Raw genomic sequence first — 24,999 nt, 5'->3', positions numbered from 1 at the left:
ACCTCAGTTCTAAATTAACGCAACTCACTCAGGTAACTCAAAATGGTTTTTATTTCGTAGTAGCGATTAATAGTGTCGAACAAATCGTGTTCAAAACCTCTGGTTGCTCGAGGTTAGCGGTGGCAGCTGAAGAGATGCGAACTGAACTGAGAGTGCCGAAAAGAGATATGACCATACCGTTCGAGTTTTTAACTTTTTTATCGATCGTTTGCAATATATTCAAGTTAATCAGATCAGACTTAAATGCTTCATTTACTATAAAATTATTCGTGTTTATTACTGTTCGACACACTAAAAACCTATAATTTTCTATACTAAGATAATAAAATCAATGTAAAAAATTGAAAAATATTTGGTGCAGGTATTTATAAATACATGATCTAAATATATTTTGAAATTTACTCATGTTAATTGTAATTATAGCTTCCTTGTTTGTGCTGTAACATCTTGAAAACAAAGAAGAAACTTCTCAAATCAAATTTACATTGTAACCTTGTTAGAAATTGCTTGTATTTATTTATTTTATATGTATACACATGGAATATTTTGTTTTTTTAAATACGACGAGAATATGTTTATCTTTTAGAAATCGCAATAAATAAATTATTAAAAATTACACACATTTTTAATAATATTATAATATAAATTGTAAATTATATTACGCTTTCTGTCCTGAAAAAGTCTGAACTCATTAAGTATATGACACAGTTTGCTAATAAGTCGTTTGTAAAAGATTTAAATGAATATTATACAGACATGGTATTTCAATCCACACGGCCTTGGTGGTCTAGCGGTTTAGTACAGCTGTACTCTCAATGGTCTGAGTTCGATATCTCGCACGGTGCAAATATTTGTCTTACGAGTATCCGAGTGTTTTCTATACATATTATGTATTTATTTAAAAAAAATCTATTTATATATAGTGGTCTAGTACCTATAATAAAAACTCTGCTTAACTTGGGACTAGATGGCCCTGTGTGGATTACTCAGCGTTAACTTATAAATGCAATATTTAATTTTGCTTTTATTCATTCTTGCATACAATAAAGAGCATGTATAATATAATATAATCATTACAGAATCGTAATGATCAATTTACTATAATTATTAGTCAATAATAAATTTTGATTTGTTATTAATAAATTGAAATCATTTTTATTTCTCGAATTGTGACCGGTGCGTTTTTAAGAGATGTGTTTAGTATTAAAACTATTAAATATGTACCTATACCTACTTTATTCAATAATACAGGATGTTAAATCTCTTGATTTTTTTTACCATTTTAACTTTACTAAGACGTCCCACGACTATGCAAAGTCGTTTAGGTGGTTATTACTTCGGCCAAGCAGCTTACTTTGTAAGCTACATTTATTTGTTTCAGACAACTTAATATTATTTATTTAATATTGGTCCATATTATATGTACCTTAAGGACTAACGTATATATCTTATATAAAATTTTTGTGTTACAGTTTTCGTTCCCATACTCCTCCGAAACGGCTTGACTGATTCTCATGAAATTTTGTGTGCGTATTGAGTAGGTCTGAGAATCGACCAACATCTATTTTTCATCCCCCTAAATGTTAGGGTAGTCCACCCCTAATTTTTTTTTTTTATTTTAAGGCAAAACAACGTTTGCCGTGACAGCCTAATTTCAGGGTGGGGCAGCAGTCTAAAACATTATGTATTTAGCAAACTATTTTTATAACTCAGCCCTATTTTTTTTATACAAAACGCACGTTACACCCTATAGCCCTGTATCGATGTTTTTGTTTTTTATTTATGGATGATAATGGAATAGTGCACCCGCCTGCGCTGACGGTTAACACTGGCGCGGCATTAGTGGAGAATGATAATATGAACAGGTAAGTTCAGTTCAGTCAGGTCAGTAAATTCTCGACACTCTCGACAGTCAGACAGTCTCATTATTGTATTTATATATTTTTTTAATTAGTTAAAGCCTTGTAGTGGAAATGAACTCAGTACATAAGTAAAACACATTACTATACTTTGATATATATATATATTTCAATAATTGAAAATTAACAGTAAAAATAAGATATTTAATAGAGAATCTCAAGAGTATTTTAACGGACTTGAAAATTCTTTAAACATGTCTTAATCTAAGGTTAAAATTATATCAATTTTGTTCAATTAAGATATTCTAATGCAAAGTATAATATATAAACAATGCATAGCGACGACAATAAACCAAATCAGTGTATTTTAGATATAATTTATGACATTTCGTCGCTTTAGAGCAGCTCTACTTGCAATGTTGACGGGTTTCATGTGTATGATTGATGACAAAATATATATGTATCTGATTATACAGATGGCGCTGTGTAAATTGTCTGATATTTTTAATTTACAGGATTTTATATATAAACACTAGCTTTCATCTGCGGCTTCGCTCGCATTGAATCCAAGTAGCGGAGATCATTTTAATTGATATATAACTTCATTACTGGCTGCTAGATGGCGCTGAAGCAAAATGTTGATATTTTGTTTATTATAAAAAACATTTTTTTTAATAAAAAGTTTCCTAAGTATCCTATATTCATTCTAACAGTTACATGATTGGTTCAGTAGTTTTTGCGTGAAAGCGTAACATCTACTTTCACAACAAATATTAGTAAGGAAATATCTTTATATATGGAACGGTGAGCCCGACTACACTAATGGTAAACGCAGAACATCAGTGGACGATGACAGAATAAGGGTGACATTAACTTTAGCCTATAGATTTGTGAATTCACCAGAAATCCACCACCCATTATGATGGTATCCCGAAGAAACCATGGGAAGCATGGCGATACATTTACTTCTGATTTACTGTTTAATTCCAAGGTTAAACTGGTAGATAACACTACTAACATTTCCGTATTTTGTATCAGAACTTACTTCCTTAATTAAGTTATTTAATTAAATAAAAACACTGTTTTGTTCAGTTGTATGCCGCATAGATAATATGGACGCGTGTACCATATTCTTGCCTTGTCTATCTGGACCTCATGATTTGGAGAATGCTTGAGCGACTTCATTAGCTAGTAATGAAGCGACCGCCATATTCTGACAGTTCGCTATGACTAGCGTAGACCCCGGTTCTATCTTCACAGACAGTAACACTAGGTCTTGAGATGATATCATTCTTCCTGCAAACCTGAAACATAATATTGTACTGTATTAATATCAGTATCCATAAGAGTGTCCAATAATTACGTACAAGCACGAATACGAAACTTGTTTGATGGAGAAGAACAGAGCTGGCCAAAGAGGCTCCTATGGCGTTGAGTCTGGCGTTGAGTCTACTCAACGGTGTAGTTAGTCGCTTTCCAGATCTAGACATATTTACTTGTAATTTGCTGGAGTTTCGTAGGATTGTATGAATGGCAGTAGATTATTTATGTATGTAGTATGTAAAATTAAGATTTGGTATAATTTTTCTTTTTTTTCCTTGTGTAATTAGTGTGTATGTATTAGTAATTTGTGTTTATAATTGTGTGTATTTGTATAGAAGCTCCTAAGATATTGAGAGACTGTAAAGCTCGCTTAGTGTGATGTAAATAAATAAATAAATAATTATTAGGTATATTAAACGCTAACAATGGTCTAGCATACCGCGTCACTTCGATGGTCGCGAATTTGGTTCTTCGCACGATACAAATATTGTTTATTTGTATCCGTTTGTGTTTTGTTGATGATGTTGTGATAGTGTTTTCTATGTATTTATTAACGTAAAACGCAGGAGTCTTAATAAAACTGTAGTGTTTACGACTACATAATATATAGGAAGTTGTTGACGTCCATACAGCGTTTAGCTATGACAGTTCCAACAGTATTAATTTAATTTCTGACCCTAATTCCGCACCCTCCTAGAGGGTGCAGGTTGGAACCTCTGAACAGTGCCCTTGCCCTGGCATCATATTAGATCATTGTTTGCGATTTAGCTGGAACTCTTCAGAGCATCTTTCTTAACTCTAATATAATACAAGGTACTAAATAAAATTACTTAGCCTAGCTTAGTAAGTTTACCTAGGTTAATAATAGGTGCCCTTTATTCTTACTAACGATAACTTACCTCCAGTAAGGGTAAGGGAATTGTTAATAACGGGAACTAGTAAACACCATTGCTAGCAATGTCCCATGTTAGTTTGACCTCTGTCATTCTTTCTGGAAATCATTGTAATAAATTCCTACTGAATTTGTCACGATGGGCTAACTGACCTGACCTCATGCTCATCTTATCATCCTCCACTGGTGCCCCGCCAGCGTAAACCGTTAGCGTAGGCAGATGCACCCTTTCATTATCATCCATAAAAAATTACCTCAACACATCCCCCGTGGTAGTGATAGCACCTACGTTTGCAGTTTCGAACACCCGTTTGGAAATCGCCTGTTCGTCTTCTAACTTTGCTGCTTTTCTTCTCACACTGCGAATTTATGAAATATTCTTATTTACTTAATAAATATAAATATATATAACATTCTCGTGTCACAATGTTAGTTGCCCGTAACGGCTTAATCAATTTTCATGCAATTTTTGTAAGTAGACTGGGTAGTGCTCAGAAAAGTTTGTTAACTATTTTCATACCCCCAAGTGATTAGGGGTGGCCCAGCACAAATTTCTTTATTACACATATAGAAAGAATAGATTATAAAATGCGGAAGGATTTGAGAAAACCTTTTTGCATTTGATAGCTACAATTTTTCCTCAAGTTTTTTTTACTATGATGATGACAATCTACCATATGGCCCATATGATGGTAAATGGAACGGGATTTCCATTTAATGTTAAACATAGACACCTATATAAGTAAACATAGTAAATAAATTGGCATTAAAAAAAAAAATTCAATTGAGTTTCTTGCCAGTTCTTAATTGAATCTGTATACTGGACGATACCGAAAAAAATATAGAATAGAATAGATAAATAAGGAGAAAAATTATAAAAATTTACGTTCAATAGCGGCTACAATGTCCTACATGAATAAATGACTTTTGAATTTGAATTGATTAGTTGGTCATGCACCGGATTTCCATTTAATGTTAAATATAGAGACCTATATAAGAAAACATAGTAAATAAACTGGCCTTTTTATTAAAATTAGAAATTCACTTTAGTTTTTTGCGAGTTCGTCTCATTTGAATCTGTATACTGAACTGGACGGTAGGATAATATGATTATAATACAAAACATTTGACGTTTATAAGCGGCTAAAATGTCCTACATAAATTATTTTTCAATTTGAATATATGAAATAAGTGACAAACCTCGGTCATGCCGCGCAGCCGTTGTTCGCTGGCCCATCGTTCGTCGGACATGTTCACGGCGCGGATAAGTTCGCCCACAGGCGGCCGTACCGCCACCGCCACTTCACCTGTACACATACAATTTTATATAATTCTCGAACCCAAAGTGAGGGGAGATGATTTTCCCCCGAGGGGAGCAAGGGGGAGGGGACTGTCAGCAATCGAGACTAATTATTAGGTCTGGGATACGTGATAAATAGATCAGGATGGGTTTATAAAAAAAATGAAAGGAAAGAACACTATAACAGGGATCCTAAACGCCTAAACATTCCGGACGGTCTAAATATTTTTCTACGTGTGGCCCACGCCCCATAGGGGGACAATTTGACTGTTAAGGGTTAATTCGAAAATAGACTAGACGATTTTCACCCTATCGCTCCGGTTCATTTAAATACAATGCTAGATTTTCATGCCAAATTTAATGAAACAAGCAATTTCTTAATTGTTTTATTAATAACATTGTGTTATAAAAATCTTTATTAGAATGATTTGGAATTTGGGTTACAATAACAATTGCCTAGCGATTTCTTCGTAAATGTAAGTTTCTTCATTTATGTTTCTAAAATTAACAAATAAATTTTATAATATTAAAAATTATGTGTAATACATATGTAACATACGTTAAGAGGTAACATGTAGACATACATTTGGACATTTATAATATAGTAGTTAGTACATACAACAATTGTTAGTTACCTAAGGAGCAGGCCATGGTGAACTCGATAGGCTGTATGGTGTCCGCGAAGTCGATCCCGAGTATGACGGTCGCGTTGGCGACTGGCTCCAGTACCGCTACGGGGGCGAAATCGTGGATAGCGCGTGAACCAGTCAGCGTCTGAATTTTATAAATAATAATAATAATAATAACTTGGTAAGTATGACATGTACCTCTAAACTTCGATCTGTAAAACCAATAGTTTTGTCACCCACAGGAATTATACCACAAAGTCTTAGGAAACATCTAGAAATGCTGCAAATTTCCTCCTTTACGGTAGAACTACAAAAAGCCGACATTATTAACTCATGCCGTATTGTAAGAAAATTTCTTTTGTCATTAACTTCATATAACTTTTAAAATCATCAACTCTTGGCTAAGGTCCGGGAGTAACTACAGGGGTACCTGAGGTACTGTTACAATTTGACAAACACAGTTCTTAAGAACAGTTCCGAAAACACCGTGTTAGTTATTGTATTAATATGACAATATTAATTTATTCATTCCTTTCCAAGTACTTGCGGTGTCGGCTAAGTCACAGGGAATGAAAAAGTTAGTCTCTTATTAATCTTCATCTAAGACGCGTTTTCTGCTTAAAATGGATTTTTTTTAAACTTTCTTACGACACACTCCGTATCAGTAACCTGGCTGCGGGGGGGGAGTGGAATGTTAGTAATTTGGACTAGTGATGCCATTGCTAGCAATGTACCATGTCAAGTTGATCTCCACACGGTTCCTCTTAGAAACCATCGTGATAAACCCTCATGCTCATTTTATCATCCTCTACGGGTGACCCGTCAGTGTATACTGTATACCGATAGCACAAACGAGTGCACCATTCATCATCCATAATAAAAGTACCCTGGCTATTACCGATCCTCACTTAACATTTAAATAATAGTTTTTCTTAAAATATCTTTCGACCCATTCCGTAACAGTACATTCGTAAGGTAAGGATGCCGGAGTCGTTACCTTCTTATTGATCCTGATGTTGGTGACGTCCCGCGGCGTGTGGTTGGTGAATCTGACCTCTACCGAGCACATCCGGTGCGAGTAGAGGTGCGGCGTGCGAGGCCACCGTCGGTGAGCCACGAGGCCGCCCCACGACACGAGTCCTACTAGCTCCTCTGCAGCGTACGGGGCCGACACGAACGACGGGCCCACGGGGGTGATCGCATTCTCTGTTGCTGTACATCCATACAAATCTGTTACAATTTTATAACTAATAATAATAAAAATAAGCATAAAAATCGGCAAAAACCGAGTTAATGAAACGATAACGATAATAATCTCAGGACAATTCACACAGCGCAATCTAGATCCAAGTTAAGCTAGTTAAAGCTTGTGTTATGGGTACTATATAAATGGATACTAGACAGATACATAGATATATTTAAAAATATCTAAGTATTTGTATCAGTTTTCTAGTATTCATAACACAAGCTCTGCTTACCGAGGGACTTAAAGGCCCTGTATTAATTTTCCAGGTTTATGTATTATTAATATTATGTATATTATACATAAAAGGCACCCAAACTAATATTAGTTCCAGCTAGTTTTATTATTTTTAATTTATATTATCATAATTTATTGTCTTGGAATCCTTTATCTTTTTATCCAGCTCGTTTCCATGCATTCAAAATAAGTTATTTGTACGAACGTAGAATAATTCTATTCAAAATAAGAAATCAGCAAAGTATCCCATCGCCTATGATGTTTTAGCCTACCTAGCTTCTAATTCCAATAAAAAAAAACAGTTACCGTCAGCTGTCCCCGCCGTGGGCGCGGTGAGTGGCGACAGCAGTCCTCCGCAGGTGGGCGTGATGGTCGGCAGCGCGCTGGCCGCCTCGTCCAGCTCCAGCAGCAGCTCCAGGTTCGACTTCTCGTTCTTCTGCTGTTCTCTCGCTGGAGCCCTCCTCGCCGGTGGTTCATCCTCCTGTACCCACCATTTTGTTTAATCGGAGATTACATTACGAGTCTGCTGTGACACATACGCCCAAATCGACGGCATAGCATAGCACCTCTGATAATCGGCAGTGTCCCGTACGAGGCCCGGGAGAAAATATACTACTTTCATCAAACCCACAATGAATTGTAATTAATGAATATATGCTCATGCGATCATTGTTCACTGCTCATCATCATATCATGCTCCGCCAAGGTATACCGTTAGCGCAGGCAGATGCACCATTCTAATATATACATATAACCAGGGGAATAGAATTGTTAGTAATGTGGATTAAAAACCCTTTTGATAATAATGTATTAAGTCAGGTTGACCACAATGCGGGTCCTCCTGGAAACCATCATGTTAAATTCCTGGTGAATTTGCCACAATGAGCTAACCGATCTGACTCAATTTATAATCCTGCACTGGTGCCTCGCTAGCGTATACCGTTAGCGCAGGCGGATGCACAATTCCAATATCATACATAAGAAAAAAGACAAGTGCCATCTAGTTTTAAGTTAAGCAAACTTAAGACTAGATGGCGCTATCTAGCGATATTATTATTATTAGAAATGATTCCAGTAATCGCCATTTTATTTATGATCTACGCTACGTTTACATTCAGCCGCTTCCCCTACCACTCGCACTGCCGGAAATATAGCCGGGCGACAACTGAGCGAGAGGGCTGAATGTAAAAACACGCTGCCAGTCTTTTGACTCGCGCACGAAAAACCGACAATCGAGGGAGCGCCGGGCAGCGCGAGTTGCAGCGCCAATGGCATGGGAAGTGTTTCCACTCTTGCGCTGCTCACTTCCCTGCCTACTCTGGCCGAGTGTAAATTGGGCATAAGAGATTTTACTCTCTCACTCTCTCTTTTTTCTTTTATTGTGTAATTGTTTTTGAGAATGTACAGTTTAAGATAATTAAATAGTAAATCACCTTAACTATAGACTACCTTGTCGTCGCTATGTTGTGAATCCCCGTCTCCGCTGTCCGCCTCGCTATCCGACTCGCTCTCACTGTCGCCCGACTCGCTTCCGCTCTCGCTTGAGCCCGACGACGACGACCTGCTCATAAATATGAATCTTCAGTACATTGAGGGGTTGCATGATAAAAAAAATATATATTAAATGTAGTATATTAAATTTTGTAAATGAGAAGGTGCGAGGTAACAGACAGTCTTAGTATATTATGCAAAGGAAACCAATTCAAATTCAGAAATCTTTTATTCAATTTAGCAGCTTAGAACATGAAATATTTTGTAATTAATATTTTTGCCTACCGTCCAATACAGTATATATTATAGATTCGATTCAAAACACGACTTGGTTTCTTTTTTTTTAAGACAGTTTATTTGCATTTTATGCTTATACAGACGTCTATGTGTAACATTAAATTAAACGAAATGTTCTCGTGCATGAACAACTATTGCTATGCCTGTTTGTAATTTAAGTAATCGTTTAATGAGTTTATATATATATATATATATATATATATATAGTACTTAAAATAAACATAAAAGTTGTGCCTACACTTACAATATTTCTGTCAGTGTTCTGCACATTCGAATCAGTTTACCTCTCCAGATAACATAAATTTAAGTTGAGGTATAAAGTCAGTCTACGTCCCGACTCCACGTCGAATGCGTATGTAACGCATTATTAATAAGCCTTGTAGCACTCTATCTAATAAATTTACTAATGTACAATAAATAGTACAATTATATCACCTGTATACTCACTACCTATAAACTACAATAAACAAATATATGTAGCGACACCTAATCACATCATATATGTAAGATCGGGTTTATTGATACCGGAAGATGGCTTTAAAGCCGGCTACCGCAAGGGAAACCCCATAGCGCCCGTGACTTGTGACACGGGTGTAAATTTAAGAAGCCCCTTTATAATTCATTAACACTCACCTTCACTACTTGCAGCTTCCCCCCAGGCCCAACTAAGACCGGGATAAATTCACCATTTCTAATACAATTCACTTTAGTATAGACGATGGCTTTGAAGCCGGCTACCGCAAGGGAAACCCCAAGTAGCGCCCGTGTCTTGTGTCACGGGTGTAAATTTAAGAGGCCCCTTTATAATGCATTAAACACTCACCTTCACTACTTGCAGCTGCTCTCCAGGCCCAACTAAGACCGGGATAAACCCATTTCTAATACAATTCACTTTAGTATCCAAAACACAACCGTCACGCTCTGCGCTCGTCGACTGAATGCCGCGGTTCATCCAACGAAAGAGGATTATTCAACTACCGACCTCCTTATTTATAGACCGAAGTCAGTGTAGTAGGGAGAGAAGCGGGGTTAATGGTTATCTTATGACAAACTTGGTTCGGTCTATAAATACTAGATGGCGCTATTTACAAAATAGATCATATTAGATATTGGATTATACACATAATCTTACATATATATCGCTATAGTGATGAAGATAACCACCGCGTTGCAATGTAAAGCTATAGAAGTACTGTTAAATGACGTAGTGGAGTAACTTGAAACAGTCATGCTCGCTATAAAGTTCAAACTTGTGGCGGCGTGGTGGGCCAGGTCGATGTGCTCCTTCAAATATGGTTGAGTGCAATTATGGCTGGCTCATCCGTCATACTCGTGAACGGATGCTGCTTGTGAGAACTGGTCTGTTCAGGTTGCGATCACTGCTTAGATTTTTTGTTTTTTTTCTTCAATAGCATATGCTGGTGGGCACTCTATTCCCCCAATTTTGAATTTAAATGAAATTGTATTATTGTAAATATGTACAACATTTAAAAAAACATCGAGCTGAGTTTCTTGTCAGATCTTCTCATCTCGAAATAATTCCGAACTGACGGTATATTTGACATATCATATGAGTCTGTAATAGACCTACATGAATAAAGATATTTTGAATTTTTGGATTTGATTTTGAAAAAAAAAAAACGGATGATATGAATAAAAAGAAAGCTCAGACATAACGACCGATATCCTTTCGGCCGTGATATCTGATCCCTATCAGTGGAAGAAGAAGACATAATACGCCGACCACAAATAATGGGATGAAGACGAGGCAACGACTAAGTACAATGTTCTGTTAAACTGTTTGAATGAGTGTTTGTTCTTGAACGTACCTGTAATTGTTGGTCTGTTTTTGCTTGTTCTGCACTGGTTTCTTATCTTCGTCGTTGCTTTCTTCTCTGAAATATTTTTTTTATGCGATTAGAATTACAAACTATCACGAATATCCTATTAATAATTAAAACTATAGATCAATACGCACAAACTTCTTTATCTATACTAAGATTATAAAGATGAAGAGTTTGTTTGTCTGTTTGTTTGAACACGGTAACCTTAGAATATTATTCAAATTTTGAGGGCTTTCGTTGCGTGCGCTGCGTAAACGAAGTCGCGAACAGTTTAAAGGTCTACTTATAAAGCCTCCTAATAAATATAAAATATATATTTTATGTGAATGGTACTAACTCATCAGAAGATTCTTCAGAGCTGCTGGATTCGGATGAAGATGATGCCGACCCTGAGGAACTGCTCTCCGGCTCCGAATAAAAGCTTTTATCTTTCTGTAAGAAAAAATATCTAATAAGATTATTTTTCTATAATAATAATTGAAGCCGATACAGTTAAGCGTGGAGTGGTGAAATATTCAGTAATGAAAATCGATAGAAGTGTACAGCTGTCCGTGTCGCTTGCGCATATATAGCGTGAGGATAGTGGACGCGTTCGCGTGCGGTGCGAGGGAAGTGATAACTGCTATAGGTGTCGCTATCTACGCACAAGCGGTGGGATCAATTTTATTACCAAATAAGTAGGTATACAGGTATGTAACATTAAGTTTTACAGATACACCCTACAAACGAACAATATATTTTACCAGTGGAGCATCAATTTATACATATATATAGTAAAAGGTAAGTATGGATTTATATATACATTATGGTTATTTCTATATGTTTTATGTGTTTTTATTTTTATTAATATTTTAGTTTTATTTTACAGGTCCGGTTAGCAGTCGCGAGGCACGTCGGCTACAATAATCATAATATTTTAGGGCAATCTACAAATCGCCATTTAGTCTCGAGCTAAGCAGGGCTCGTGTTATATGCTGCGGGGGGCCCCACGTCCCGCAGGGCCCCGTGCAGGGCGTGCGGTGTACCTGTGGGGCGGCGGGGGCGCGCGGGGCGGCGGCGGGCCCCGCGGGGGCCCCACGTCCCGCAGGGCCCCGTGCAGGGCGTGCGGTGTACCTGTGGGGCGGCGGGGGCGCGCGGGGCGGCGGCGGGCCCCACGTCCCGCAGGGCCCCGTGCAGGGCGTGCGGTGTACCTGTGGGGCGGCGGGGGCGCGCGGGGCGGCGGCGGGCCCCGCGGGGGGCCCCACGTCCCGCAGGGCCCCGTGCAGGGCGTGCGGTGTACCTGTGGGGCGGCGGGGGCGCGCGGGGCGGCGGCGGGCCCCACGTCCCGCAGGGCCCCGTGCAGGGCGTGCGGTGTACCTGTGGGGCGGCGGGGGCGCGCGGGGCGGCGGCGGGCCCCGCGGGGGGCCCCACGTCCCGCAGGGCCCCGTGCAGGGCGTGCGGGGGCGCGGGCGGGAGGGGCCGGTACCCGCTGGCGGCCGAGCCCGTGTACATCGACAGCGAGCCCACCGTGAACTGCTGCCGGTCTAAACACAGGTACGTAATCGATGTACAATCCAATATAGTACTTGTAAAGAAGAACACGATCTATCTGGCTAACTAATAGTAATATGCGACTACAGATTGCGCTCTAGTAGTTAATTTGTGATAGTGTTTGTAGTAACTGCTTTTATTACAGATACGTTATATCTAAACCGGTGGTTTAATTCTTGCTAAATTCGGAAGCAAAACAATTATTATAGTCCTTCGAGGCGGATACTACTAGAGTAATATTCCGACAACTAACGTGTTCTCATGAACGCGATGCCTTAAATAAAATATTTGGTATATACTTATATTATGATACTTAAGTACCCAATTACTATAATAGAATAAAGTTCCTTCTCTTATGTATAAACATATAGCGCATTAGTAGCGCATTCGCATGCGGTAACGATACGCCCTGGTGAGGCACCGAACAGTGGAGATATCATCTAAAAGTAACGACGGATTCTTCATCGAAACGAAGCTACCGGCTCACCTCTGAAGGTGCTGTGGACTTGCGGCTTGGGCTTGTCGGGGCAGAAGACTTGTGCGGCGCGCGCGGCGAGGTGTCCGCGGGGCTGCAGGAAGCGGCGCAGCAGGCGCGCGCGGTCGCGCACGTCGTAGCTGGCGTCGTACCGCGCCAGCGCCGCCACGTACCGGCACAGCGCGCCCGCCGCCGGCTGCGCCACGTGCAGCTTCACCGCCAGCGACAGCAGCTGCAGCTTCACCAGCTCCTCCTGCCGGGGACGACAGTCTACTTCAGTTACTTCAGTTAGTTACTTACAGTCATCGATCTGATTAGCTCACGGCTCCGCCGATCTCCTGCGCGTGGACCGGTGACGACCGGGAGGCGCCGTGCTCGGCCGCCAGCCGCACATTGTCGGTACCTGATCGGCGAAGGCGGAGGCGAGGTGCGCCAGCACGGCGGCGGCGCGGGGCCGGGAGGCGCCGTGCTCGGCCACCAGCCACACGGCCGCCGCGCGAGCCGCTCCTGCCAACCTGAAGCAAGCCACACACCTACTACTACTAGACTCTACTTTCTTAAATCCACATGCCACTATTTGCAAAATTCTCATGACAGTTTGCTGTAAATGGAAGGCTATAAAAAATAACAAACGAATTCACCAGAGGCAGACTGCGATGAGGTATCTGCAGGGGGTACCTCAGCCTAACCTATTTCGTCCACCGAGTAGCTCGCTTTGTGAGCTGCTTCGATTATAGACTGCAAACTGAGCAGTGACTTACACGTTAAAAGACTGATATCAACGGCAACGCATGAGTCACGGACATCGCATGATAATGTGGCCCGGAACCTTCTTTGCCTCTCCGATTACTTAAAAAATGTTATAAATATGAATTAGTTAAGGTGTACCTGTCGGCCCTTAGCAGTCGCGCGGCGCGTGCGACGGCAGCACGTGCGGAGCTGGCCCCGCCACCTACCACCCTCTTCACCACAACCACCGCCTCGCACACCACCCACTCTGCGTACACACCATTCACCATTTTACCTTGTTTTATTCGGCTCGAAGGACCAAAAAATGTAGGGGATTTATTCTTAGATAAAATGATGATATATGAGGTTGATTCAAACATACGTTCCGTTGTAAAGTAATAAAATCAGTACGTATCCATAAGCACTATTATTGATACATACTGATTTTATTACTTTTTAGACAAATGACACATAGTATAATATTTATATAAATGCAATGTATATAAACATATAGTATTGTACGGGTTTCCGTACATATATTAACTTAACTTAACCTTTATGTTACTGGCAGCTTGTCTATCATTCTTTTTATAAACTTTATATTTTTGATTTTTTTTATATGTCATTTTTGACTAGAATTGTTTTGTTACTTCTCGCTGTGAGCCCTTTTGGGAAGAATACACATTTTTACTAGTATTTGGTTTTTATTAAAAATAAGTAGTTGTGTTCCCGCTCCAGTAACACTTTATTTTAACAAATTAGGTAATTTATAATTAGTTATTTTGCTTGTTACTTTTGCTTACACATTTTCAGAAAAAAAGGTCTAATTTAAGCGGTAATCATCTAGTTAGGAGGACGAATCCTATAACTTAATCTATATTAGCTATATCAACTAAATTATAGGATTCGTCTTTGATTGCTTTCTTTGCTTTTCAAAACTTGTTATTTTGAGAAAGTCCTCATTGCTTAATAGGCCTATATTATTTTGTTTAATTAGTAGAATTTAATGAGTATTATTGTGTGAGACCACAAATATTCAGCGCGGAATTCAGCTACAGACTCCCAATTATAGACGTAAACATCGAAAAAATATTACATTTCAAATCTCATTTAACCAGGTTCATAAAGTCCCATTAACAGAGGTAATTCAATGAAAAAGTACTGGGACTTCATTGCAGCTCTCAATAATACCGGTTATTCACGTTCCACTTAACCAGGTTTTACTGTATTAATAAAAATCATCTTACCATCTTTGCTGGATAACAGATGCAGTAACCCATTGAGACAGGTCTCGGTTTCTGATTGAATCTGAACAGCTAAGCGCCCGATCGCCTGGATAGTTGCTCCGGCGAAAACCTTATCATTTGAAGACACGTAGGTCTGGAACTCCCTCAGTACCACTGGGGCACTGGCTTCCGTGGCCAGGTTGGTGAGGATCTCCAGTTTGAGTAGCTTGATGTGAGTAGGGTCGGAGGTACGAACGAAGAATGACTTCAGGAATGGTTCGAATAGTGACTGTTAAAGAATTATTCAATTTTAACGTTATATCAATTTATACGGCCTCTAGCGGTTAATATTCCAATTCAAACGGGGATCGATATTACGACGGCCTGACCCGAAGTTCGGACCCCTAGCGGTGCCTCAGACTAAAGTCGTATCCGTTAGGCGGGAGTTGGCTTTCAGCCGCTCCATAAGTCCTTCCGCGGGTTTGGAGTGCTATCTGCACTCGCCCCCTATCGTCCGGTGAAGCTGTAAAGGCCAGATGCGACCGACAGCATTAGAGTAGGTACTCCAAAAAAAAAACACAATGCTTTGTTTCTGTTGGTTGCGAGTTCGATTCCTCGCACGATGCAAACATTTGTATTTATATAACCTAATATATACTGAGAACATCCAAACCCATACACACAATTATACTCATAAGTATAAACGTTTGCACTTTACGAGTAATTGAACTAGCGACCATCGGAAGTACAGAGGTGTGATAATAGGGTAGACCCAAGGCCGTCACTGTATAAAGATAAGTATTATTTCTATAGGTAGGATGGTAGAGACATTAGGTAAAGCACTGAATGTGCATGGTGTATGTTGTACGATGTATGGTGTATGATTTTTTTGGACTACTCTAATGCTGTCGGCCGCAACTAGACTATACGGCTTCATCGGACAATAGGGACCGAGTGCAGATGGCACTCCAAACTCGCTAAATAACTCCTGCCCGATGGATACGACTTTAGTGCGAGGGCACCTCTAGGGTTCGAATCTCGGCACAGGCCGTCGTAATTTCGATCCTCGTCTTATTTGCTGTGTATGGCGCGTGGTGTATGATGTATGGTGAAGGGTGCATGATGTATATCGTATGTGGTACTGTGTCCGGTACCCGCTTGGAGAGCGTGAGCGCTGCGACGGATGTGAGCACGACGCTCTGCACCTCGGGCGGCGCGCGCAGCAGCCGGACCATCGCCTTCGCCACCGGAGACAACTCCTGGCCTGCGGGCACCACGCGGACTCTCACTAATGTCCACTACAGACCCTATAGCTAACTCCTGGCCTGCGGGCACCACGCGGACTCTCACTAATGTCCACTACAGACCCTATAGCTAACTCCTGGCCTGCGGGCACCACGCGGACTCTCACTAATGTCCACTACCGACCCTATAGCTAACTCCTGGCCTGCGGGCACCACGCGGACTCTCACTAATGTCCACTACCGACCCTATAGCTAACTCCTGGCCTGCGGGCACCACGCGGACTCTCACTAATGTCCACTACCGACCCTATAGCTAACTCCTGGCCTGCGGGCACCACGCGGACTCTCACTAATGTCCACTACCGACCCTATAGCTAACTCCTGGCCTGCGGGCACCACGCGGACTCTCACTAATGTCCACTACCGACCCTATAGCTAACTCCTGGCCTGCGGGCACCACGCGGACTCTCACTAATGTCGACTACAGACCCTATAGCTAACTCCTGGCCTGCGGGCACCACGCGGACTCTCACTAATGTCGACTACAGACCCTATAGCTAACTCCTGGCCTGCGGGCACCACGCGGACTCTCACTAATGTCCACTACAGACCCTATAGCTAACTCCTGGCCTGCGGGCACCACGCGGACTCTCACTAATGTCCACTACAGACCCTATAGCTAACTCCTGGCCTGCGGGCACCACGCGGACTCTCACTAATGTCCACTACAGACCCTATAGCTAACTCCTGGCCTGCGGGCACCACGCGGACTCTCACTAATGTCCACTACCGACCCTATAGCTAACTCCTGGCCTGCGGGCACCACGCGGACTCTCACTAATGTCCACTACAGACCCTATAGCTAACTCCTGGCCTGCGGGCACCACGCGGACTCTCACTAATGTCCACTACCGACCCTATAGCTAACTCCTGGCCTGCGGGCACCACGCGGACTCTCACTAATGTCCACTACCGACCCTATAGCTAACTCCTGGCCTGCGGGCACCACGCGGACTCTCACTAATGTCCACTACCGACCCTATAGCTAACTCCTGGCCTGCGGGCACCACGCGGACTCTCACTAATGTCCACTACCGACCCTATAGCTAACTCCTGGCCTGCGGGCACCACGCGGACTCTCCCTCAGGTCCAAGACAGCCCCTATAGCTAACTCCTGGCCTGCGGGCACCACTCGGACTCTCACTAATGTCCACTACCGACCCTATAGCTAACTCCTGGCCTGCGGGCACCACGCGGACTCTCACTAATGTCCACTACCGACCCTATAGCTAACTCCTGGCCTGCGGGCACCACGCGGACTCTCACTAATGTCGACTACAGACCCTATAGCTAACTCCTGGCCTGCGGGCACCACGCGGACTCTCACTAATGTCCACTACCGACCCTATAGCTAACTCCTGGCCTGCGGGCACCACGCGGACTCTCACTAATGTCCACTACCGACCCTATAGCTAACTCCTGGCCTGCGGGCACCACGCGGACTCTCACTAATGTCCACTACCGACCCTATAGCTAACTCCTGGCCTGCGGGCACCACACGGACTCTCACTAATGTCCACTACCGACCCTATAGCTAACTCCTGACTTGCGGGGAAGTGAACTCTTAGTAAAAACTAATACCTTCCTTTACACGACACGTTCTTTAACGCGCCATTAGGAGCGCGCGCGATTTAAATTTCTCGGTATATATTATTTCTTAGATTTTCGATACTTGACCAGATTTTTCATTCAGATCCTATGTGATTATATCCCACTCATACATAAAAGAAAATATCTTCTTTGGAAAGTTTACACCCTACTATAAGGAGATAAAAAAATCGCTCCTAAGAATATATATTCTTGTCCCTGACGGATCTAGGTAGCGAACTTTGGAAGAAAGAGCGAGCACAATAGATCTATTTAGGTCGCAGGGCTACAGGTTTAAGTACCTGACAATACCCTAAAACTCAATAGAATCCTGTATCCTACACATACATACACCTTGTATGTAAAAGATAAGATGTCTATATATTTATTTTATTTTATAAATTATCTGCTAAACTGATAGAGAAGGGTCCGGTTAAAAACCAGCGCCGCATAGGAGGATCCTGTCGGCACACGCTGAACCGGGACCTTTTGGTGCTTTTAATTAAGTATCATTTAAATGTATTTCTTTTATATAATTTGATTGGCAGCAATAAATGTTTCTTATTCTATGAATGAAACAAGGAAACTTCTGCGCTTCTAGAAGGAACTTGGCTGGCTACTCTAGTAGTTTGTACACGCACAACGGCCAAGATGAGAGGCTCATTGTGCAAAATGTAGTCCAACTTACATTTACATTTAAACATGCACTGACCTGGTCCGCAGTGGTACATGAGCTGCGCGACGGCCATCACAACTCCTGAGTTCCTGCTCTGCAGCAGCGGCTTGGCGGCGCGCAGCAGCAGCCGCAGGTCGGGCTCCACGCTGGCCGCCCTCGGTCTCCGCCCCCCCCTGGTCTCCCCGTCCCCGGCCTGCGCCTCCTCCCCCTCATCGCTCGACGACTCGTAGAACGGCTTCTCAGTCTCGCTATCGCTGTTGTATGACTGTAAGTGTGTAATTAGGTGTTATTAGCTGCTTTTACACGACACGTTCTTTCACGCGATCAGGAGCGATTTGCGCGGGAAAGCTAGTGCGCATAATCGTGAATGATTGCATATTACTTTATCTATTTTTTGTTCACTTTCGCGCGTGATAGTGCGTATGTTATATATCACTTCATATATTCCATAGATTTTATTTTCCAATGTCACGGTTAACTTTTATAAATAATCAATACCTCTATAATTATGTCTGGTCCATAGTTCTAAATCCGTCATTTGGCAATGATAGTTACTACAAAAAGGCACTGAAGCGAGCTTCACGATTGCAGTACGCGGAAATGCGCGAGCTTTAATTACATAATTACAAAAAGGCGAAGCGGGTTCTTGATTGAAGAACGCGAGATAGGGCGGGCCGGATCGTTACAAACAATTATACTCATGCATACTCTTGTTACTGGCTAATCTGATATGTAATTGAGCTTGTTGAAATCGCGCTGATAACGTGTTGTAGTAATAAGAAAAAAAAGACTAGGTAAACGGAGAAAATATATATTAATATATGGTGGTGACTATCGTCCCGACCTTTGACGGTAAGAAGATGAAGAGTTTTGACTAGTGCTTGAGGATTTTTGGGAATTAATTGTGGGTGTTCCTGATGGTGCAATATATAGTTGTGCTAGTATTATCCACGTCCCTGTTATAATTCTTCAAGAGGTATGTAATTTATGATAGAACGTGTTTAAACTTTACTATTTCTCCGTTTACCTAGTCTTTTTTTCTTATTACTACAACACATACAAACGTTTGCAGCGTTCGAGGAATATAACTCGCGACCATTGGAAGTATGGCAGTGTGCACCAATAGACCACCGAGGCCATTGTGGTTTTAGAAGTTACAATTTATAATGAATTTTACTTACGTCGGTGTTAGGGTCTGGGAAGCACGTCTTCGCGTACAACGTAAGCATATTGAGCAGGGCCAGTTGTCCCCACTCATCCACGTCTGCTAGTAACGAGCACAATTTCCTACAATAAAACAATTATTTTTTCAACACGCTTGTAAAGTGGATCTAATTTCTATAGTTTTTTATATATAAAGTAGCTCATATAACACGCGTACGTTATAAACGTAAACAGTGAAGTTATATTCCAAAACATGATAACATGATTTTTTATATAATAATCATTTTATTTCTTATGAATAATTAAAAAATATATATCATTCTACGCTCCTCCTCTATATAAACTACTAGCCATTCGCCCCGGTTTCGCCCGGGTGTATATGTATTATACATATAAAACTTCCTCTTAAATAACTCTATCTATTAAAAAAAACCGCTTCAAAATTCGTTGCGTAGTTATAAAAATTTAAACATACATAGGGACGGACAGACAGCGAAAATGGCTTTTTTTAATACTATGTAATGATAAGTATGTGAAATTTCATACTACTTAGCTCGCGCAATTTTCGTAAAAAGTTGTACAAAGTTTTTTTTAAAACATGAGTATTATATATAGATTAAGTTTTATTTTAAAAATTAATCTGTATTATTGTAAACAAGTATAATATTCATTTGAAAAGAATACAAGCTTAGTTTCTTGTCAGTTCTTCTCATCTGGAAATCATTCCGAACTGACGGTAGATTTGACATATCATGGGTCTGTAATAGACCTACATGAATAAAGATATTTTGAATTACCTGTAGCTCCTGTGTATGAGACTCATGCGGTCGCCGCACACTTCGTTGAAGGCCATCGCAGCGGAGCCTACAACGAGCGGTGCCTTATCAGATAACAGCTTGTCTATTATAGCCACCAGCTCTTCCTTCTGCTCAGGGTCAAGGCTGCAACAATATTTGTAATAGTGAGTTTCAGTGGTCTTGCAGTTTAACACATTTTTATTATGTTGAAATGTGACAGAAATGTTACCTGTAAAGTTTTGGTATGGCGTGAGCGGCAGTTTTCCTCACGTACGGACTCATGTCGCTGGCGGAGTCCCTGATGGCCAGCATCACAATCGGCACTATCATCGGCACACGGATGGAGGACAGCACGCGGAGGGCACTGGCACGGATCAGCTGATTTGGGTCCTGTTGAGAACGAAAGAGCGTCATAATTTAGATGCACTTAAATTAAAAAAATGTGTTTTTTTATGATATGGCATAAAGAATTGTATAGAATATAATAACATTTATTACATCACACATTACGATACAACAATGACGATACTAACAGCAGCATATGAATTATTATCTATACATATAAATAAAATTGGAGTGTCTGTTTGTAATATTGAAATAACCGTTTTTTACTACATACATATGAATATAAATACGGTACATACACCAAAATAACATTTTATACAATTTTTGTCTGTCTGTCTGTCTGTTTGTTCCGGCTAATCTCTGAAATGGCTGGACCGATTTTCACGGGACTTTTTTTGGCAGGCAGCTGATGTAATAAGGAATAAGTTAGGCTACTTTTATTTTAGAAAAATTCTTTCATTTCAGAAAAATAAATTTAAATTCCACGCGGATAAAGTCGCGGGAACAGCTAGTATAAAATAAACGAAATTAAAACAATGCATTAAATTGGTCTCATATTGGGTTACTTGAAAAAGAATAAGAAAATTAAATAAAATACAAATATATTAACCACCATTGTGCTCACCACTCACAATACGGAAAAATACGTAACATAACACTAATTTTGTAACCTGCACCAACATATTACCTCATTGTTAATACTTTTTTAAAGTCCTATATTTTAAAATGTCACTGTTGTTTTGATTTTTCTTCATAATTGATCCTTTCACAATATATGGAAGCAAATTATTTTCATTTAACCACAATTACGTAATGTTATTTACAATCGCCATAATAATCCACTGAGAAATCCGTAACTCTTCAATATGGTCCTTCGAGCCGGATAAATGTTTAATTTATATGGCAAAACAACATTTGCTGGGTCAGCTAGTTTTATTACAGAATTTATAGGTATACAGCTAGCTCAATTTCATATGAAGCCCCTGATCTGAAAAAAAAATGTAAAACACTCACTTTTAGTGCTCGTTGGAAAGTACTGATGGATAGGAGCGCCAGATCCTGTTGCTCTTCAGCATACCTCACCAGATAAACATACACCAATTTCTTCACTTCTATGTTCTTTGATACTACATTCTTCACTACTGCTGGAAATCTGGAATAATAATAATAATAATCTCAGGACAATTCACACAGTGCCATCTAGACCCAAGTTAAGCTAGCTAAAGCTTGTGTTATGGGTACTAGACAAATGACACAAATATAGAGATTTTCGTAAATAAATATACATATAATACATAGAAAACAGCCAGACCAATACAAACAATCATATTCATGAATACAAATGTTTGTGTGAGGAATCGATCCCGCGACATCTGAAGTAAGGCGATATGCTAAACTGCTAGACCATTGAGGCTGTCTATAATGAATCATTTATTATAGACAGCCTCGTATAAAAATAATATAATATAATATCTATAAAAATAAAACAATAACAGGCAGCTTTTTGGCAAGCTCTAAAAATAATAGTAATATTAGACCGATTCCAAAAGTTAATAATATAAACTACTACACATGTTTTTACTATATACATGAACAGTGCATGTTAATTAACTGTTGTTTAATACTGGTTGGTCTATATCGGACCGCAGTTACAGTTATGTGTTTCTGCCGGCCGGCCACCGTTTGTGTGCATTACAATCAGTCGCCAAAATACAACCGTGAAGACACAACATCTTTCATTTAAATTTAAGTACAAAATTTCCACTTCTCCCAAAGCAAACAGAAAGCAGCTTTAACACAATCAACAAATACCATTTATGCATTGTTGTTCCAGAATAGAAAATCCTTTGATTTAAATAAATTATTGAATTGTCATAGCTATTTTTTTAAACTAAGGCTAATTAGGAATGCTGTCTCATCACAAGAAGAATGAGCAAGAAACTTGTATGCTGCTCTTTCGTATTCATCACTGCAACTGTACATTTTATATATAAAATTCTCGTGTCAAAGTTTTCATTCCCATACTCGTCCGAAACGGCTTGACCGATTCTCATGAAATTTTGTGAGTGTATTGAGTAGGTCTGAGAATTGGCCAACATCTATTTTTCATCCCCCTAAATGTTAGGGGTAGTCAACCCCTAAATTTTTTCTTTATTTTAAGGCAAAACAATGTTTGCCGAGACAGCTAGTTTTAATATAAATATGTGAGATTTAGGTATCCACATAGATGTAGTTTGTCTTTGTCTTTTGTTTGTTGTGTACCTACCTAAACATTCTATATTGTTTGTCCCAAATGAACATTATAATAATATTTTATTTATATGCTTTTTGCCACTAACATAGTATAAAAAAAGTATGGCATAAAGCATAGACAAATGGATAATAATATATCTGATACTAACAAATCAGATGCATCTCTTCCTTTTGCTATCATTCCAATGATCCTTTTCATAGCCTCTAACTTTAAAGAGTCTTTAGATCCATCCAGCATCATTTTCAGATCATCATTCCTGTAAAATAATGAAACAAAATTTAATAAATCACACAGATTATAAAAAGGTGTTCTGTTATTATATCCACATAGTCATAATAATAATTATCTAGAACAGTTTATATAGCACCATCTAGTGCTAAACTAAGCAAAGCTTCTGTTATAGATACTGCACATCTCATTTAAATACTTTTTTTTTAAATCTCAGGATAATTCACACAGCACCATCTAGACCTGAGTTAAGCTGTCTAAAGCTTGTGTTACGGGTACTAGATAACTGATACAAGTACATAGATATTTTTTTCATAAATACATACATATTATACATAGAAAACACCCAGACCGATACAAACAATCATACTCATGAATACAAATGTTTGTACCGTGCGTTGAAGCGAACCCGCAACCATCGGACCTAAAGTGGTGTGCTAGACCGCTAGACCACCGAGGTTGTCATACTTAAACACACTCTTTTTGTAAATATATAATAAACATAGAAAACACCCAGACCAATACAAATAAACATACCCATGAATACAAATGTTCATACCAAGTGCCTTAGGCATATCATATTTTTTTATTACTATTCCTACCATAAAGTTCAGCTCATTCTCATTCTTTCATTCAACTGGCACATTTTTTTGTTATTTTATATTTATAAACATTTATAGTCATTAAAAAATAACATAGTTGTTAATAATCCCTTGTCCGAACATGGCAGATGACCCACGGGCTCAGTTAGTAGGAAAATAAAGCACAGAATTAATAGCTTTACAAATAAAATATATATTATATAATAATAGGTATAATTTAAAGTGATTTGTATTATTATAATCTTAAGTTTTCAATTCATACAGTTACTCATAATTAGCAATATTTATAATAATTCAAGACACTTAATTAATAAATAGCACTTTATTAATTTAGGTTTTTATACAAGAGTATTTTTTTTAATCATAAAAAATATTGCATTAAAAAACTAGCAAATAAAGCAGATGCTGGTATTTTTGTTAAAAACATTCTTAAAATTAGAAGGTCCTAGGTCCTGGGCATGATGCTAAATAATAAAAAAAAACTAGGTCCAGGGTACGCTGATAAACAATAAAAAAGAACTTTCTAATACCTATTAGCTAACATTCTTTTATTAGTTTAGCTAGCTATCTTCAGCTAAGTAATCTATTATACTACTGAAGCTGAATAAGAATAATTAGTTATCCATTATCGAGGAATTATGGGACTTTAAGACTAGACTAACAATAAATGATAATATTACTTTTTATAATCCGGCTGGAAGAAGGCACCCGAGGCAGGATCATTTGCGGGATATTCCACTTCACCTGTGACCACTGTGACATTATTATAGGATGATATGCTCGTCATTTTCACTGTACTTTGATTTAAAGCATTTAATTATTAACTATAGGTATTAATTTTAATAAAAACTACTGTTTGTAATATTTTGAGATTGCTCACTGAGTTTACTTGTTGACGATTTGACAGTTGACGTAGACTGAAGTTGACATTAGGATTTTTTTTATTAATATGTTTTACGGTTCTGGA

General features: G+C 39.5%; 1 protein-coding gene and 1 long non-coding RNA gene across 2 annotated transcripts; both read right to left on the bottom strand.

The window, feature by feature from the left end:
• Positions 1 to 2,067: 2,067 nt before the first annotated feature.
• On the bottom strand, positions 2,068 to 4,417 carry LOC131849906 (uncharacterized). Its single transcript, XR_009357812.1, has 3 exons — positions 4,329 to 4,417; positions 2,986 to 3,163; positions 2,068 to 2,484 (listed from the first exon to the last, which is right to left on the bottom strand). It is a non-coding gene; the product is annotated as an uncharacterized LOC131849906 (long non-coding RNA).
• A 607-nt stretch (positions 4,418 to 5,024) lies between these two features.
• Positions 5,025 to 24,931, bottom strand: LOC131849908 (AP-3 complex subunit beta-2-like). Its single transcript, XM_059200038.1, has 22 exons — positions 24,713 to 24,931; positions 23,351 to 23,458; positions 21,963 to 22,101; positions 20,833 to 20,993; positions 20,604 to 20,747; positions 19,824 to 19,929; positions 18,679 to 18,907; positions 16,230 to 16,339; positions 15,097 to 15,364; positions 14,009 to 14,117; positions 13,524 to 13,635; positions 13,133 to 13,373; positions 12,465 to 12,638; positions 12,141 to 12,394; positions 11,453 to 11,547; positions 11,101 to 11,166; positions 8,933 to 9,044; positions 7,790 to 7,964; positions 7,001 to 7,215; positions 6,010 to 6,148; positions 5,275 to 5,381; positions 5,025 to 5,063 (listed from the first exon to the last, which is right to left on the bottom strand). The coding sequence occupies exons 1-22, from the start codon at positions 24,817 to 24,819 to the stop codon at positions 5,025 to 5,027; spliced, it is 3,210 nt and encodes a 1,069-aa protein (XP_059056021.1). The 5' UTR covers positions 24,820 to 24,931.
• Positions 24,932 to 24,999: the final 68 nt, after the last annotated feature.

The sequence above is a fragment of the Achroia grisella genome, unplaced genomic scaffold, assembly GCF_030625045.1.
Source record: "Achroia grisella isolate CSIRO2021 unplaced genomic scaffold, CSIRO_AGI_Agris_v1 utg6602, whole genome shotgun sequence".
Lineage (NCBI taxonomy): Eukaryota > Metazoa > Arthropoda > Insecta > Lepidoptera > Pyralidae > Achroia > Achroia grisella.
The sequence above is the reverse complement of the archived record's forward strand: the minus strand, read 5'-3'. Positions and strand labels throughout refer to the sequence as shown.